The 16,517-nt window shown below is 44.1% G+C and overlaps 1 protein-coding gene across 5 annotated transcripts in view; it reads left to right on the plus strand.

The window, feature by feature from the left end:
- Nucleotides 1-15,592, plus strand: part of Cut (homeobox protein, cut) — a 165,336-nt gene extending 149,744 nt beyond the window's left edge. For 2 of the 5 annotated variants that reach the window (XM_076325449.1, XM_076325453.1), the window contains exons 5-8: nucleotides 11,891-12,233; nucleotides 12,617-13,274; nucleotides 13,351-13,624; nucleotides 13,888-15,592. In XM_076325449.1, coding sequence (XP_076181564.1) covers nucleotides 11,891-12,233; nucleotides 12,617-13,274; nucleotides 13,351-13,624; nucleotides 13,888-15,578 — 2,966 coding nt within the window. In that variant the 3' untranslated portion in view covers nucleotides 15,579-15,592. The remainder of the gene's footprint in view (nucleotides 1-11,890; nucleotides 12,234-12,616; nucleotides 13,275-13,350; nucleotides 13,625-13,887) is intronic. The other 3 variants (XM_076325450.1, XM_076325451.1, XM_076325452.1) reach the window with 3 other exon arrangements.
- The last annotated feature ends 925 nt before the right edge of the window (nucleotides 15,593-16,517 follow it).

A 16,517-nucleotide genomic window follows, 5' to 3' on the forward strand; every position in this document is an offset into this window, starting at 1 on the left:
TGGAAACGAACAAAAAATATTCCACGGGGAACGCGCGCGCGCTTCGAAGTAATTATTTAAAGAAACTCTCGTTTTTCGAAAGCATTTTATAAAAGCGTAAAAATGATTGTAACGAGAAAATCGACTTCACGTGGAACTGTGGTCGAATCATATAATTAACGCATGATCGTAACGTTCGTTGACCCAATCCGTGAGAGATAACGTTATCAGTGCGCGATTGTGATTTCAAAATCCGACTCCGTACACGAAAATGGACGAACGAGTAACGGTACGCGATCCAGCCAGCCGATTCGTCGATAAATCGGTTCTCTCGGGGCAATCGACGTTACGATTTTTACACGAAATCGGTACTGCGCGAATCGTTCGCGTTTCTGCCGCGACTTTCTAATCAGTTGTACGCCGACGGTACCTTGGCAACGACACGACCATTTTTTTTTAATCGCACGCTTTAATTCCTTAATTGCGTGAAAGCATCAGGCTTCGAAACGCTAGAAGATCGGGCAATTGTTGCTAGGCTCCGCGAATTAGAAACTACGTACTTCTCCGAGTGTTGCCTCGAGAGAAAAATCGTATTAACCTCTTTTTTCAGGCGTGTTACAAAAATCTGATTTCTTCCTGCCATCTTCGATTAATTTCCCGGTGGTTGAATTCGCTTCGTTGCGATTCGATTCCATCGTGGTCTGTTACGATTAAATTTCATTCAAGATTTAACTCGGAGCTCGTGGTTCGAGGTGAAGAATTCTCTAACCGAAAGATATACTTATTTTATTTCGATAGAAATCGATTCTATCGTTACTTTTGATATTTAAAAATATCGAAACGAATAGAACGCGAAATAAACGCGTATACGTTTTAATTGCGTTTCAATGTTCCACTTTTGGGACCATTTTCAAATTGTCAAGAACAACGTGAGAAAATCGAAATTTTCGAAATCGTACGAATTAAATGGAATTATATAATAATGATCGTATAGAAGAGAATAGAACTGAAACTCAAGGACTACTTTATCTACGGATCGAGTGTGTATTCTATTTCGTACGATTATTATTGTTTTCGCTTAAATTCGATTTAATTTGTAAGATTGTTCTATCATTTTTATCCTCTTATCTTGTTCTCGGTAAGTCGAAGGTGATTCCATACCAGAGGATCGAAACGTAATTAAAATATACAAGTTTACGAGCACTTTTACATGTATTATTTTATTCTTATTATTTTAACGATTATATCTCATAAACGAAGAGAAAGTATACGTATCGTACCAGAGTAATTACATAATTCTCTGATGTTGACGTATTGCCGAAGCACGATTTTAAACCTAATTACAAATCGAAGTGAACTGCACAAGTAGAATACTATTGCAATGAATGTTAAAATACTTCATCCGTGCTGTCGTTTATTTGACACAAAATTTTGTAAAATGCCAACGAAGAATTAAATTTCGTATCGTAAACGAAAAACAATTAAAATACCTACATTTTGAATTAATGCAAGTTTCCAGTGAAATTCTAAAAAATAACAAGGTCAACTTCTTGTACAGGTACGTTAAATTTCGGAAATGAAATTGCTTCGCATAAAAGTTCCTTTAGATCAAACGTTATTCGAACCTCTACATCGATTGTAAATCTATTTTACAGTGTATTTCGCTAAGTTCGAGGTTTGGTTCCATATTCACAGAATGTGTTCGGTTCTTTTCGATTCGGCATCGTTCGGAGAATCGAATGCTTGGAAAATTCAGAATACTTTAACCGCGATTGGATTCGCGAATACGCACCGATTCCGTGTACAGCCCCGAAGAGACATCGATGTAAGTTGTTCGAGAATTTTCCAGGAACGAGGTTGAAAGTTTGTAAATTTGTTTCTGGAGGACGCGTCCTCGCGCCTATTACTGGCTTCGATTCGAAGATGGAACCTCGACGGTGCCCCATGGACGCGTGTTTCACCGTCAATTAAACACACTGTATGCAACCACGCACATCTTTCGCCCGTAGAGGAGAAAGACCCACGCACACGAGTGCAACGCGAAAGAGTTACGTTCATTAGCGAGGCCACTCCGGTTCATATACCGATTTTATCAGATTTTCTGTCCCGGTTGTATCCTTCCGCCTCCTGACGCCTCGTTTGCGCGAGTGCACGGCCCTTGTCGTCGTTAGGAGCCACGGAAATTACAAGGTCTTAACCCTCCATTGCATAATGTGCCCCGATCGGGGTACCAATAAAACGAAACCTTGTAAACTTCGGCCACGGAAGTTTTTCACAATTTGCGGACGATGGTTCCTTACGTCCTGTTGATGCACACGGGGTTTTATTTAAAGCCACTGAAAAACCGAAAAGCTTGAAAAAGTCGTTTTCAATCTTTCTTATTCGATGATCGTTCGAGAGATGTTGTTCTTCGCGCGTAAAAGTAAAAAAATACATTGAGTATACTTTCGAATAAAATCATAGAAAATTAAAGAAAAACGCGCGTTTGTAAAAGTTATTTTTCTTTTGTGTTGTATCTTTCAATGGTCATCGTGTATTAGGGAAAGGTTGCCTAATTTAGATCGTTTTTAAAATTTTCTAAAATTGGAACGTTCCGAACAAACAAGTCGAGAATACTTTGCGTGTTTTCCCGTGTTTTTCCGAAGATGGGCCGTAAAGAGAAATATTTATTTTGCGGAAATTTCAGCAGCGCTTGATTTAAAGAAAAATAAGAAATAAAATGGAGTATCTGGTCGCTCCTCGAACCAATGCTCCGATAACTTATTTTAGATTATTACGTAATACGTAAATTACATTCCTCGATATTTGGCATCGATCGATACGTTATCTACGTTAAAAAGAACTACGATCGAAACCGTTATTCTTCTCGCTTCTCCCGTTTCGAAGATCGTTTCTCTTTCACGTTTAATGCCCAAAAAAAGCACGCACACGTGCTCCGAACGCGCTAAAATTCATTTACCGAGAAACATCGCGAAAAATTGAACGGTTGTTCGATTCGTCCGGTCGAATATTCGTACGAGCGCGACCCGATTCGTTCGCTGGTATGTTGTAAAACACGTAAATATACAAAACGCTAAAATACATTAGCTTCTCGCCGGTGGTCTTAATATTACATCGAGAGCTGTTCAAAATTAGATTTTACTGCGCAACAAATCAACAGTTGCGTACGTGTAATTCGACCACGCGTCGCGACAACGACGTTGGGAATACACGCGTTGAACGATATTATTCTACCGATTTCGATTATTTATCAACGCGAACGAGACGTCCTTTGTTCTTTATTTCGATAAGAAAACGTGGGTCGATTACCATTCGGTAAGTAATGGAAATGGGCCCAGATTTTAGAGGCTCGTTTTCCCAAAGGTTCGTAGAGTCGGTTGGGTAGCCAGCGGTACGCCCTGAGCGTCTATTCGTTTTCCACGAGGCAAGCAACAATCGCATCCGGCGTAAGGAACAACGTAATCGCGGACACGCGTTCCTGCAACAATCGTCTCGTTTCTTAAGCCGGTCCGACGCGACCGGTTCTCACAAAATCGTGCTAAATTTTGTAATCGGGTATTGTCAACTAGCAGCCCGTTCCCCTCGATCCCGTGAGTAATACCGGGACACCTCCGGATCGACAATGCGTTGTCCCGGTGAATAATTGCCGCGAAAGATGGTCCGGTTTCCGTCGCGCGCCTCGGACAAATTGTGCTATGACTTTCCTTTCCGAGCTGTGGCCATTGTACTTACGCTCGCGATTGTTCTTTCTTTCGTCGATTCCTAGCAGCCGGACCGAGCGATGCCTCGCCGCGATCCGAGCGAACGAACCGTGACGTTTCGTCACAACGGAGAAACGACTAGACGAGTCGCGGGACCGACTTTGTTCGGAAAGTCGTTGCGTTTTCTCTTTTCTTCTTTTTTTCCGTGAAAATTAAACACGATTTTTTCCGAGTGTGTAAACATTTTGGTAAATTATATATTCTACATTTTAGAAGACGAAATTATTTTACGAATAATCCGACCAAACGAGTCGAGTAGACGAGCTCGCGACACTAGCAGTTGGGGATTATTCTTCGGAATAATTTATTTCCACGGTTCGAGCGAAATTCTTATCTGGATCGATTTTAAGGTATCGCGGCGATGTTATCCGCGCTTGCCACCAGAGGAAAACCGACAGTTTCTCGCACCTGCTCCGTTCGGTATATATACGGTCCCTTACCGATCTACCAATGTCCCGGTGTATAAGGCAGGGCCCGATAGGACGAATTACCGATAGTATCAGGCCCAGAATGAAACGCGCTCTCCCTTTCTTTCTTCCATCACCTTCAACGCCCTTTGAGCGAGCCAAAATATCAAATTTACGACAAAAAGTAGAATTCTAAAATGTCAAAGGATCGGATTTTTTGATTTTCAAATGATCGTGAAAATGAAAATTGTTTCGTTCGAAATGATAGCAAACGTTGAGATTTTTTAATTGGAATGGATTCTAAAGATCAGAATTTTTTGTGTTGTGCTCTTTCGGCCGGATAATTACTCATTTTCGCTCTTAATCGATTGCTCGTCCAAGTAGAAAAATTAAGATCGAGAAACTACCCTACTCCGACCAATACATTCTCAAACGAAAGCATACACGAGCTATTCGTAGTTTTTCAACTGGTATACTTAGCACATCACGGTTTTCACTCGGGAGTCCCTGACCTATACGTGAATCGAGTAAGCTTCGATTCACGAGGGTGATCTCGTGACCTTAAACCGTCTTACGGAACCAACGAAAATGATTTTGTATCGTTAATTGTCAATATTTCCCTTATTCTTCGCCCAAATCTTTCTATCGAGTTATTCGAAATAAAAAAAGGTAAAAGACATATTTGATTCATCACCGATACAACGAGTAACGTTTACATAACGAAAAAATGTACTGGTACTTGTTGTAACCTATTTTGATCGTGTTACACTGGTAAAATGTATAATTCGTTCTTACGTTAACCCAACAAACCCGATCTTTGTGTAGAGAGATCCGAACAAAACTCGTTCACGGTACCACAAATGCGATGGACTTATCGGCAATCAGCTTGCGCATCCAACCGCATTCCGCACAATCGGAAGTTGAAGCGCGCCTACACACTTGTAGCATTATGGTGTGCCAGAAAATATTGTGCAATTTTAATCACTTTGTTTCCTGTTATTTTTAAACCGTCCGACGAAACAAACTGTACAAAGTATATCGATAGATCGTCGGTAAGCCCTTCTTCGCGCTACTTACAAAAATATATCTCGCGTTTAGTTTACCTTTACATCGTTCGTTTTCCTTTCGGCACGAATCGCGTAAAATTCAAGTTTTAAATTTAAATCTCGCTTCGTTCGACCATCACGTTTTCTAATAAAAATTCCTTCAGCACCGAGTGATTCTTCAACGATAACGATCGCGTCAAATGTGTGTTCGCGTATAGTTTTTCGTCTTCGAAGAACCGAACTCGAAATTATTTTTCGTTACGTTTAATGGCTCGATGTACCAAAGTTGCAACGTGCACAATTATTTGTGGAACACGCCCATATTACGTAGAAATTGTTCGGAAAAAAATATTTCTCGATTCTTGTCAGAACGGCCGATTTGACTCGCTGAAACGAATCGTTTTCGGATTCTGGAAAGAGAACACGCCTTTCAGCGGTATTTACAACCGTAATAAATAAAATTAGAACGCTTCGATCTTTCTCATTCGACGGGTTCGAACGCGCAAGGTGATAAAATATTTTCACGCGTCGCGGATATTATGAATACCGATGTGACGCAAGGGAAAAAAGAGATATTAATGCAGGAACTTAGCGGTAATTGGACTCGATAAATCTTTATACGTAACTTGTCGCGAAATATCGTTCTTACCGCAGTGCGTTAATCTGTATTCCGTTCGATAACGATAATGTCAATTTCATCAGCGCGACCGCAAAAAGTCAGCTTACAGGAAAGAAATAACGCATAATAATGACCTCATTCTCTTTATCTCGGTGAAGCGGTGGACTCGCGTCTGTCAGCGCTGTCGATTCGACTGGAAACATATTTTTCGCATATCTGTGCGTTGTTACGAGATACTTCGACGAGATACGCGTACGCTTCGATAACCATTGAAGAGTCGAAAAGCGTAAACGCGCGGAAACCGAAACTTTGAGAAAAATAGACGACTCGGTGAAAATATCCCCGTTGAACATTGTTGCGAGGAAATCGGAAAAATAAACGATTCGAAAGTATTCCCGATTGAACATCGTTGCAAGGAAATCGGAAAAACGGTCAATTCTATAAAAATATTCCGATTGAACGTTGTTGCAAAAGAATTATATTTCGAAGATAATTTTCACTCTCGTTGCAACGATTCTTTTCAAAATAGAATCCATCGCCAATTACACGGTTATAAATATAATTGGAATAGTCGTCGAATGCAAACGTTAGACGGTGAAAGTCCATATTAGAGAATCGAGACTCTCGTTCTAGTGCCACGTGTTCACTACGAAACATCTCTCTGATAAATCACGCGAGCTCCGATCCTCGAAGATCGGCTTTATTATCGAAAGAACTTTGTTCAAAGGTGGTATACCGTGCGTGAAAGACCCCAAGGTACCCGCAGCTTCCGCTTTACGCCACTTGCATCAAATTTCATCCCCTACTAAACAAAATTGATGCTATGGATTTTCGTTTCAAGACCCACACGATAATATATTGCCCGTGTATCGTTTTTCATTTTCTCCATAGAACCTCGATTCCTCTTAATTGCCGAACCGTAGTACCTGTATTGTCACCGATCACTTTCTCCGTCAATTTTCCTGCTACCGATGTCCCTGCAATTTCCCATATTATTTTCAACACCGCCAACACGCTATTCCTTTCGATGTACAAAATTATTTTGAAACTTTTACCGTCTCCGTTCGTTGTTTAATTTCACATTCCTCGATCGAACTCGAAAATACTTCTTTCGCGGAGAAATCTCCATTTTTCCTACTCGAGCGATCGTTCGAACGTGTTTCTTCGTGGTCCGTCGTTCGATTCTTCTGTGCGTATCTTGTGTTTCGCTTTACACGTTCGACAGAGACTCGATTCGATCGTGTCGATAAATTTCTTCGATCATTCGCGGATCAAACGCCAAAATATATAGTAAATTCTGTCAGCGATATATCGTATATATAATACATCGTGCTCGATATTAGTCACTTTTTCTTCCTCGACCGCTTTCTTGGTAACGGTATCGTAAACAATTTCAAACACCTCGCGACGCCAGAAATATATTCTCGAAGCACGCATAGAATTACTCAATCCTTGTCTCGAATTCGTCAAGCCGCAAAATAAATTCGAATCTGACAAACCGACTCCTCGTAGTCTCGTGACAAACGCTCGACGATTTATTTCGTACGCCTTATGTATCAATGGACACGAGAAAACATTTTTCGTGGCACACTTTACGAGAATTGGCAAACCCGAATCACGAAATTTCACATCGCTCGACAGCTTCCATAAATTATCCGTCGATCTTCGAAAAGACGGTGAAAAATTGCACGAAACAATAACCGTGTTTTATTGTTCGAAATTGTACAAAACAATAACCGTCGTTCACAAGTCTGTGGGAATGTTTTCAACGTTAGAGACACTTGCGAAACTTGTCTACCCGCCTCGCCCGGTGTATCGTCGCGTTCTCTGTTATGAGATATATTTTCTTTTTTTTTTTTTTACTTACCTTCTCGATTCGTTCACACCGTGTACGTTAATAATATTTCCCGCGCACGATTTCCAGTATTGTAGCTCTCGAAACATAGAACGTAGATGTCTATTTCAAGCAAAGTCCACGACCGAACTAAACCGTTCTACGTGTTTCTGGTGGGAGCTGCAAAATTTGACTGTAGGTCAGGCAATACAAACCGTGGAAACGGTCGTACGATAATAAACATTGGATTCGTACGTAGGTGAATTAGGCTCGATGAAGACACTCTCGTGTTTACTCATCGAGGAAGCTCTTTAAACTCTGTAACATCGTAACTTTTTCGAATTCTGAATACTCGGGGAACCACATTCTCGGGGCTGGAAACATTTTGAAAAATACAAAATTCAAAAATCAATTCCGCGTTTCCATACCGGAATACTCCCTTGATAAAAGTTTCTAATCGCTGTGAATACTATCGCGAAACCACAAAATTTGTTATTCACTTTTGCCAAGAGTTTGTATGATTTTTTATGTACATAAAATGCAATACATACGAGTAAAAAAATGTCCGAAACATAATTTTCATTGTAAATATAGAATTTCACCCGAACGACTCAAGAACTCCGATTACTGAGTCGCAAAAATTAAAGTAAACTGGGCAATTACGTATGCTCCAAGTGCTTTTTAAACAATTGAAACTTTAACTGATCTTCCAATATAAATAGCGAACGCGAAATAACAGAATTAAGTTGCTTCGTGTTCGTTATTTCAATTATTAAGTTGTTCGGAAAGTGATTTCGTTTTTTTTTCGGTGAAAATGAAACACGATTTTTTTCGAGTGTATAAACATTTTATCAAATTGTACATTCTCCATTTTGGAAAACGAAATCACTTTCTAGAATACATTGTCTCTCGACGAGTACGTTTGGTAATTTTACTTTCGACGAGCTTTCGAAGAAACCGGGGTATCTTCGAACCGTGAACATCTTTCGAGGTTTGCGGATATTTTCGCTGGAATTCGAATAAAATTGGAATAACGTTCGAAAAGATGGTACAGTTTGCGCAATTATGTCACGTTCGTCGCGGAGAATTGAACGCCCAGGGCTAATCGGATCGGCTTGGTAACCAGTCGATGCTTTCGTTAAAAGGTGGTCGTGGCTTCGCGAAAATGCCGTATGGATACAGAGGAGGTTGGCATAAGTCGATGTTGCTGGCACGAATTCAAGCGTTACGACGCCACACACGCGCCCACACCGTGTGTGTACAGGTTCCGTTCGGTTCCACACATCCACGAAACGAACCTCGACTGTCGTCATTGTCCTCGTAACGTTCCGTTTCCACCCACAACGTTGTCGATTTCTTGAAACATTTCTCGTCGACCAATATTGCAGTAACTGCAACACCAGTTTCTTGGATCGTTCTCTACATTCCGATCTTAACGACCAATTAATTAATCTTTTCTCATTTCGTTTCGCGCCCAACGCGATCGAACGTCCGTACGAAAAATCAACGTCCGACGAGTCTAGAGCGAAACTGGAGAAACCGTCGCAGAATTTGAACCGAGTTCGAGCCAGTTGAACTTCGAGATTAAAGAAAATCGATCTTCGTCGAAGAAAGTTGATAACGAGAGATTATTAACGAGTGGAGTGGAAGAAATACAATTTACCACCGAACGATCGATAAAGTATTCGTCCAAATGTATCGTTCTTATTTTTCAAATGTTATTCGGTACAGAAATTGCAGAAACGAGAAAATTTGGAGCAGGTTCGAACTGATTGAACGAACGTGATTCGAAAAGTGGATCTTCTTCGACGAGAGATGATAGTTTGAAGTATTCAACGAGAGTACAAGTGATACAATTTACGCGCACTTTTTACACAAACTCGTCGTTATTATTTTTCAAGTGTTATTCGTTCGAAACACCGGTCGTAAAAGCGATCAGGTGGTTCTCCGTGTCGCGTTCTCTTTATTTTGTAAACATCGGGCGAAAACCTCTATTTCGGGAAACGATGTTCAACAGCTCCGAATAGAAAATAGGGTACTCGATATACAACAGTCACTAGAGGTTCGCTGGTCTATTTATGCACTTCGACATCGATGCGAAAACAAACAAACCGATGGCATTTATGAAACTAAACCACCCTTGATAACGTCCCGATTACGCGTACCTCGTGCAACACTGACAACAACGAGTGGAACCTATTGCACTTCGGTGCAAACATTCGATGCATCGAAAGAACATCGATAACGTCAAGCGTTTCGAAACGAACGACTCTTGGGTAGTTGAAAAAGTCCTCTTCGTTTTCTTACTAGAAATATCTAGCGTACATTTTACAAACGATTCAATATTATTAAAGTGTGTACGATCCGTTCGGCCACCTTACTTCGATCAGTTTTCAAAAATACACTTTGGTGTACAAAAAATAGTACAACGATTACGAGAATAATGATAAAATAACAGAAATTTTCATTTGTATACAAATCAAAGCGTAGAATTACGTAAAGAACTTTTAGGAGAACCTAATACACGTGTATCTCACCTAATTCTGGATAATTAACGATGGTTCGAACATCGACGAATTTTCAAAGGATCTCGAATCGATGAATTCGGTTGAAACGACGTCGATTCGTGGGGAACGAGTTCACAGGGATTGAGAAAGCAAGGGCAGCGAAGCAATCAAAGACATGATCGATGGCTCATTCGTCTGAATCTTAGGGTTGATTGGTCAATTAGACGGGAAACACGTAGGAGAAGTACACGGTAGCCTATGCGCAAGGGAAAGCCAGCAAGTGTGAGGTCCCAGAAAAGGCTATTTTAATTATCGTCGTCGGGTTATACTCTGCCTTCGGGTTGCAGCCGGTATTATTAATTTTGCGTTGTATTAATTGCTCCCACGTTCGATCGAACATGAAATCAGCCCCCGGTCCTGATTAGATACGTGGGGCTGCTTCTTCCTTATCGAACATTCGCCGCTAATGGTCGGAATTGAACGACATCGATCGCGACGAAATTTGAACTTTAACACGTTCAAGTTGCCGGAATTTCGTATCTCCACATGCGTCGAGTTTTCCTATAACCTCGTCGAGAGAAATCAAGGAAACTCGATAACCTGGACTCGCGAATTTCAATTTTAACGCCAAGGTTAGATTCAAGGTTCGGTTAATAACAAGATCGAATTATCTTTGTAGTTGTTCTTTTCTTCGTTCGATACTGTATTATCGTTACCTTTCCTTTTCGATGTGTACGATCTTGGTGCAACGATAACAACGAAAGTAATTATTATCATTCGAGCGGTTGTAGACAGATAAATATTTCCAAGATGGATCCTCCAGACTCTGTTCACTGGAAAATAGTATACGACGCGAGAGTTTCGTTTCAGACTCTGTAGGAGATTGTAGATCCAGGGTTTTAGAAATTTCGAACATCGATAGTCCAGAATTCAAGTTTCCGGTAGCGAGAAGAATAAGTTTCCATCTCGAATCGTTCTTCATAAAAATTTACGCGTAACTATCTTGCGGATCAGCTCGTTGGCGATAATTATCACCGGGTATCTCTCGATAGACTCGAAATTGTAACTTTCGTTCAAATTAACGGCAGAGGTTCGAACAGAGAAACAGCGTGACCTTTGAGAATCTATGATGTCCGAAAAGACGACAGGAAAATCATCACCTACGTGGATTTCAGTAAATCGACACACCGTCGCTCAAAAGTTTGCAGCACAGAACTACTCGAATGCGCTACTTTCGATAAACAACGAAAGATTGTAAAACGATAAATCGACAGGATAATCGATCAGCTGAAAGTGAAAAGATGCAACTCGATACGATGTGTTTCCTCGTAAAAGAACATTGTTTCTCTAAAGAGTGACCGAGTTTCACGTCGTATCCAAGTAACGTTACTTTATCAGGTTGTTCGGAAAGTGATTTCGTTTTTTTTTTGGTGAAAATTTATAAACGTATAAACGTTTTATTAAATGATGTATTCTCCATTTTGGAAAACGAAACGACTTTCAGAAGAACCCAATGGTACGAAAGAGTAAAATTGTCGAAACGAAACGAGTAACCGTGGAGAAAGAAAAACTCGATAGAAGGTAAAGATCGAACGGTGCGGGAAAGTTTCGAGCGACGTGGTGTCTGTAAAAGTGTATGTTTAATTTAACGTATGTATATTTTCTACATGTACCTTTAAGACCAAACCGAGTAAGAACGCACCACAAGTTGTGCCTCACCCGTAGAGTATGTTTCAGGCAAGGAGCAAGGAATGCCAGCATTCGCGCGGGGACCACAGGAAGGTGGTCCGCCGGAAATGAGTGACGAAAGGTTGGCGCATATCCTTTCGGAATCTGGCCACCTACAGATGAGAGGCGAGCACGAGGTGTCGAACGACGCAGACAGCAAAAGTCCGAATAGAATCGGTTGTCCGAGTCCGTTTAACAAAGATAGGCTCGACAGTCAAAACAGGAGACTGAAGAAATACGAAAACGATGACATTCCGCAGGAAAAGGTAGTCAGGATTTACCAGGAGGAATTGGCCAAGCTGATGGGAAGAAGAGTGGACGATCTCCGCGGACCACGAGAGTTCTCTTCCAGGTAAGGTTCGATACGCTCGTATATCGACCACGAAACGAAAACAAAACGACCATGGCCGCCGACGTAGATTGTCGGCTGTTTGTTGGGGTGTAGGGTCGGTTAAAGGTCCCTAAAGTATCTATCCAAACCGGTAGTGGATCCCATAGATCTTGTGAGTCACGGGAAATCGCGGCCGCGCACGAACTATGCTGAAAAGATGACGTACGCGGGCGGCTAAAATTAATATGCCGCTATATCGGTTTCGTAACTTAACACGTAAATGTCAGGTGTAAACAGGGAGGTTTCCTGGCCCGTGGCTCGACTCACTTGCCCGCTACTCATCGCCGTTAGTTATCCCCGATTGATTATTATCGAGGACAGCACGTGACCTCGATTGATTGTAGTGCGATGTTTCCGCACTTTTTCAGTAGCACCCAAGGCGGTCTTCAGGGCATGGAACGCACCCAGGAGGACATTCGATTGGCCCTGGACGCGTACCACCGCGAACTGCAGAAACTGAACACGACACCGGGTCAAAATCCGACGTTGACCGGACTGCCAGGACTTCCCGGGCTACCCGGTCTCCTGGCGCTTCAGCAACAAGCCCTTCAGCAGCACCACTTGGCCACGAACGGCGGCGGTGTTCAGGATCTCAGCCTGGGGAAGGTGGATCCGAGAAACAAAATGATAAACGGTGTCTCCGAGGAGGAGAAAGAAAAAATGGAGGAAGCTATGAGACACGCCGGTAGCGCTTTCTCGTTGGTCAGGCCGAAACAGGAAACCACCGCCCCCCAATCCACCCCGAGTGGTTCCAGCGCGAGTTCACCGCTCGGGAACTCGATTCTTCCACCCGCGATGACACCCAGCGAGGAATTCTCTGGTGCGGCGGCAGCCAGTCCGCTACAGAGGATGGCTTCTATCACGAATAGTCTGATCAGTCAACCGTCCACGCCCACTCATCACTCAGCCAACCAGAGACCCCTGAAAGCGGTACTTCCTCCCATCACCCAGCAGCAATTCGACATGTACAATAACTTGAACACCGAGGACATTGTGAAGAGAGTAAGTGAACCGTTCAAAGTTCTCCCGTAAGTAGTTTGCCTTAACGATGATGTTCATGTGAGATTCATCTTCCCAGGTGAAGGAACAATTGTCTCAGTATTCCATTTCCCAACGTCTTTTCGGTGAATCCGTGCTGGGTCTTTCTCAGGGATCAGTCTCCGACCTCCTGGCGCGGCCAAAGCCCTGGCACATGCTCACGCAAAAAGGCCGCGAGCCATTCATCAGGATGAAGATGTTCCTCGAGGATGACAACGCGGTGCACAAGTTGGTAGCCAGCCAGTACAAGATCGCACCGGAAAAACTGATGAGGACCGGCGGCTACGGTGGCCTGCCTCGTAAGTTTAACTCAGGTCAATATAGATGTTTTGTTATTTTACTAAAAACATAGTTTGGGAGCTCGAAACTGTGAGCCGAATGCTGCTACGCTAAAGGAATGAATAGTTAGGCTAGTGTAACGAGCGACGAACGAATAGCTACGAGCCATAGCTATAAGCGGAATGCGTTTTGTCTAACGGAGCAACATTCTGAGGTCCGTCGAAGCGAGCTTTCGGACTATCAACGCACGCGGTCCGCGTACGGCCACGCTTGAACCTTTCGTTCGTTTATTTTCCAGCTTGCGGGACGCCGATGAAGCCCATGCCACCGACCAAGCTGGTTCAGGAACAGCTTCAGAACGCCGCGAAGGCCCAGGCCGCGGCCCAGGCAGCTGCCCAGGCGGTTGCGCAACATCAACAGGAGAACCAAATACAACTCGGACCGCCTCAGCAGAGCCCGCAACATCCACAACATCCTCAACCACCCCCACCGATGATGTTGACCCCTCCGGGGCCTCACCATCCTCACACCCAGCTCAGTATGCAAGAGCTGCAGAAGAAGCAACAGCAGCAGCAACAACAACAGATGAACCTTCACTCGCCGCACCATCAGATGACGCCCTCGCCTCTTCGTGGACTGCATCCGCACATCTCGCCGAGCGTGTACGAAATGGCCGCGCTGACGCAGGATCTCGACACCCAAACCATCACCACCAAGATCAAAGAAGCGTTACTGGCGAACAACATCGGACAGAAAATCTTCGGCGAGGCCGTGCTCGGTCTCTCGCAGGGATCGGTCAGCGAGTTACTGAGCAAACCGAAACCGTGGCACATGCTGAGCATAAAGGGCCGGGAGCCGTTCATCAGGATGCAACTCTGGCTATCGGACGCGCACAACGTCGATCGGCTACAGGCGCTCAAGAACGAACGAAGGGAAGCGAACAAGAGACGGCGCAGCAGCGGACCGGGCCACGACAACAGCTCGGACACCTCGAGCAACGACACCGCCGAGTTCTATCACGCGGCTTCCCCCGGCCCGGGACCAGCCTCCGCCAAGAAACAACGCGTCCTATTCTCCGAGGAGCAGAAAGAAGCTCTGAGGCTCGCTTTCGCTCTCGATCCGTACCCGAACGTGGCCACCATCGAATTCCTCGCCAGCGAATTGGCGCTCTCGTCGAGAACGATAACCAATTGGTTTCACAATCATCGGATGAGATTGAAGCAGCAAACACCCCACGGACAACCGGAACCTCAATCGCCCAGGGAACCCGGTCAACCCTTCGACCCGGTACAGTTTAGATTGCTGTTGAACCAAAGATTACTGGAGATACAAAAGGAGAGATTGGGCCTGGGCAACGTGCCCCTGCCCTACTCGCCTTACTTCAATCCCAACTTGGCAGCGTTGGTCGGTAACGCTCTGAAGGAACAGTGTTCGGGGCTCGATTTGTCGATGAACGCGTTGAAGAGGGAACCGAACCAGGAATTCGAGGACGAGGACGCCGAGGACGCGATGAGCAATCTCGGCAGCGAGGACTCCGAAGGATCCGCGGGCAGTATAAAGAGGGAACCCGCGGAGACACCTACGGCGCCGACCACCGTCAGATCGAACAGAAGGAAACCTGCCGCTCCGCAGTGGGTGAACCCGGAGTGGCAGGAACCGGCCAGAACCGGCGACGAGGTGATCATCAATGGTGTTTGCGTGATGCAAACGGACGATTACGGGGTGAAAAGGGAAACCGAGGAGACCATTAGGGTCGAACCGACCCCGGTACAGGACAGATACGAGGAGGACGCGCAGAGCGACGTATCGTCCGTGTCGGGAAACAATGGCCAGGACCGGGACAGCCCTCTACCTAGTCCGAAATCGGGACAGAACAGTCCGGTTACGTCGCCGAGGCCGCCCTCGACGCAGCAAACGCAACAATCCACGGAGGAGAGCCCCAAGGACAACCTAGTGAAACACGAGCCGGAAGAAACGTGGGATTACTAAGAGGATCTCTGGTCGTAGGACCGTTTGGACAAATTTCGAAAGGGTTCGGATCGAAGGGGAATACGAGGTCGGAAACATGCCAAAATGATGCTGCAGATCTATGGTCCCGTTTTGCCGAAGACCACGGCCTAGTTAAGTTCTTAATGAAAAAATAATAAAAGAGGAAACCAGTCATAGGATTCGGCCAGGTCCGGTTGGCCGAGTCCTGCCTACCACGAGGGCATTATCATAGGATGGCAAATACAAAGTAGGATACGTGAACAAAAAAAAAAAAAGCAAAAGACACGAAGATGTGCACGAACCTTTGGTCGAGGCGCGAAGGCTACCAGCGGGGAAGCTGCTATCGAGGAAGATGGAGCTCAATCAAAAGAACTTACTCGTTCCGTAACGTTCGACGATACGGCTACGGACTAGTGTTGGTGTGCACACAGTTACTACAGCGGATTTGTATTGTTAGAAAGACTGTAACGCGACGAGGTAGCTCGGGAAAGGGGGCGAGTGTTGCACATTCGCTCGAAATCCGAATAAACCCTGGCCGATTCCGTTTTCGAGCGGACCCTGAGGGATTGCAAGCTACGGGAACAAACCGGGTGTACGTAAATCGATCGGAAAACGGAAGGGGTCCGGGTTCATCAAGAGTGCAATCTACGAATAACCAGTTGTTAGATCAAATTATTATTAATTTTATCTAATTACGCGTCAAGATGAGCGATTAATAATTATTGCATAATTGTGATTCATGTTATATTGTTTATACACTTCTCCTATCCCATAGTTGTTAAGCTGTTAATGTTACTACACTCCGCTCTCCGATTACGTACCTTTTTGTCTGTTCGGTTAAAGCGCGTCGTTTTTTCGCAAAGAAAACAGTTAGAAAAAGAAAAAAGTAAAAACGTCCTCTCGCTCTTTTTCCTGCATCTTGCTTGCAACAGCGGTTCG

This window comes from Ptiloglossa arizonensis, chromosome 13 (assembly GCF_051014685.1).
Source record: "Ptiloglossa arizonensis isolate GNS036 chromosome 13, iyPtiAriz1_principal, whole genome shotgun sequence".
NCBI classification, from domain to species: domain Eukaryota; kingdom Metazoa; phylum Arthropoda; class Insecta; order Hymenoptera; family Colletidae; genus Ptiloglossa; species Ptiloglossa arizonensis.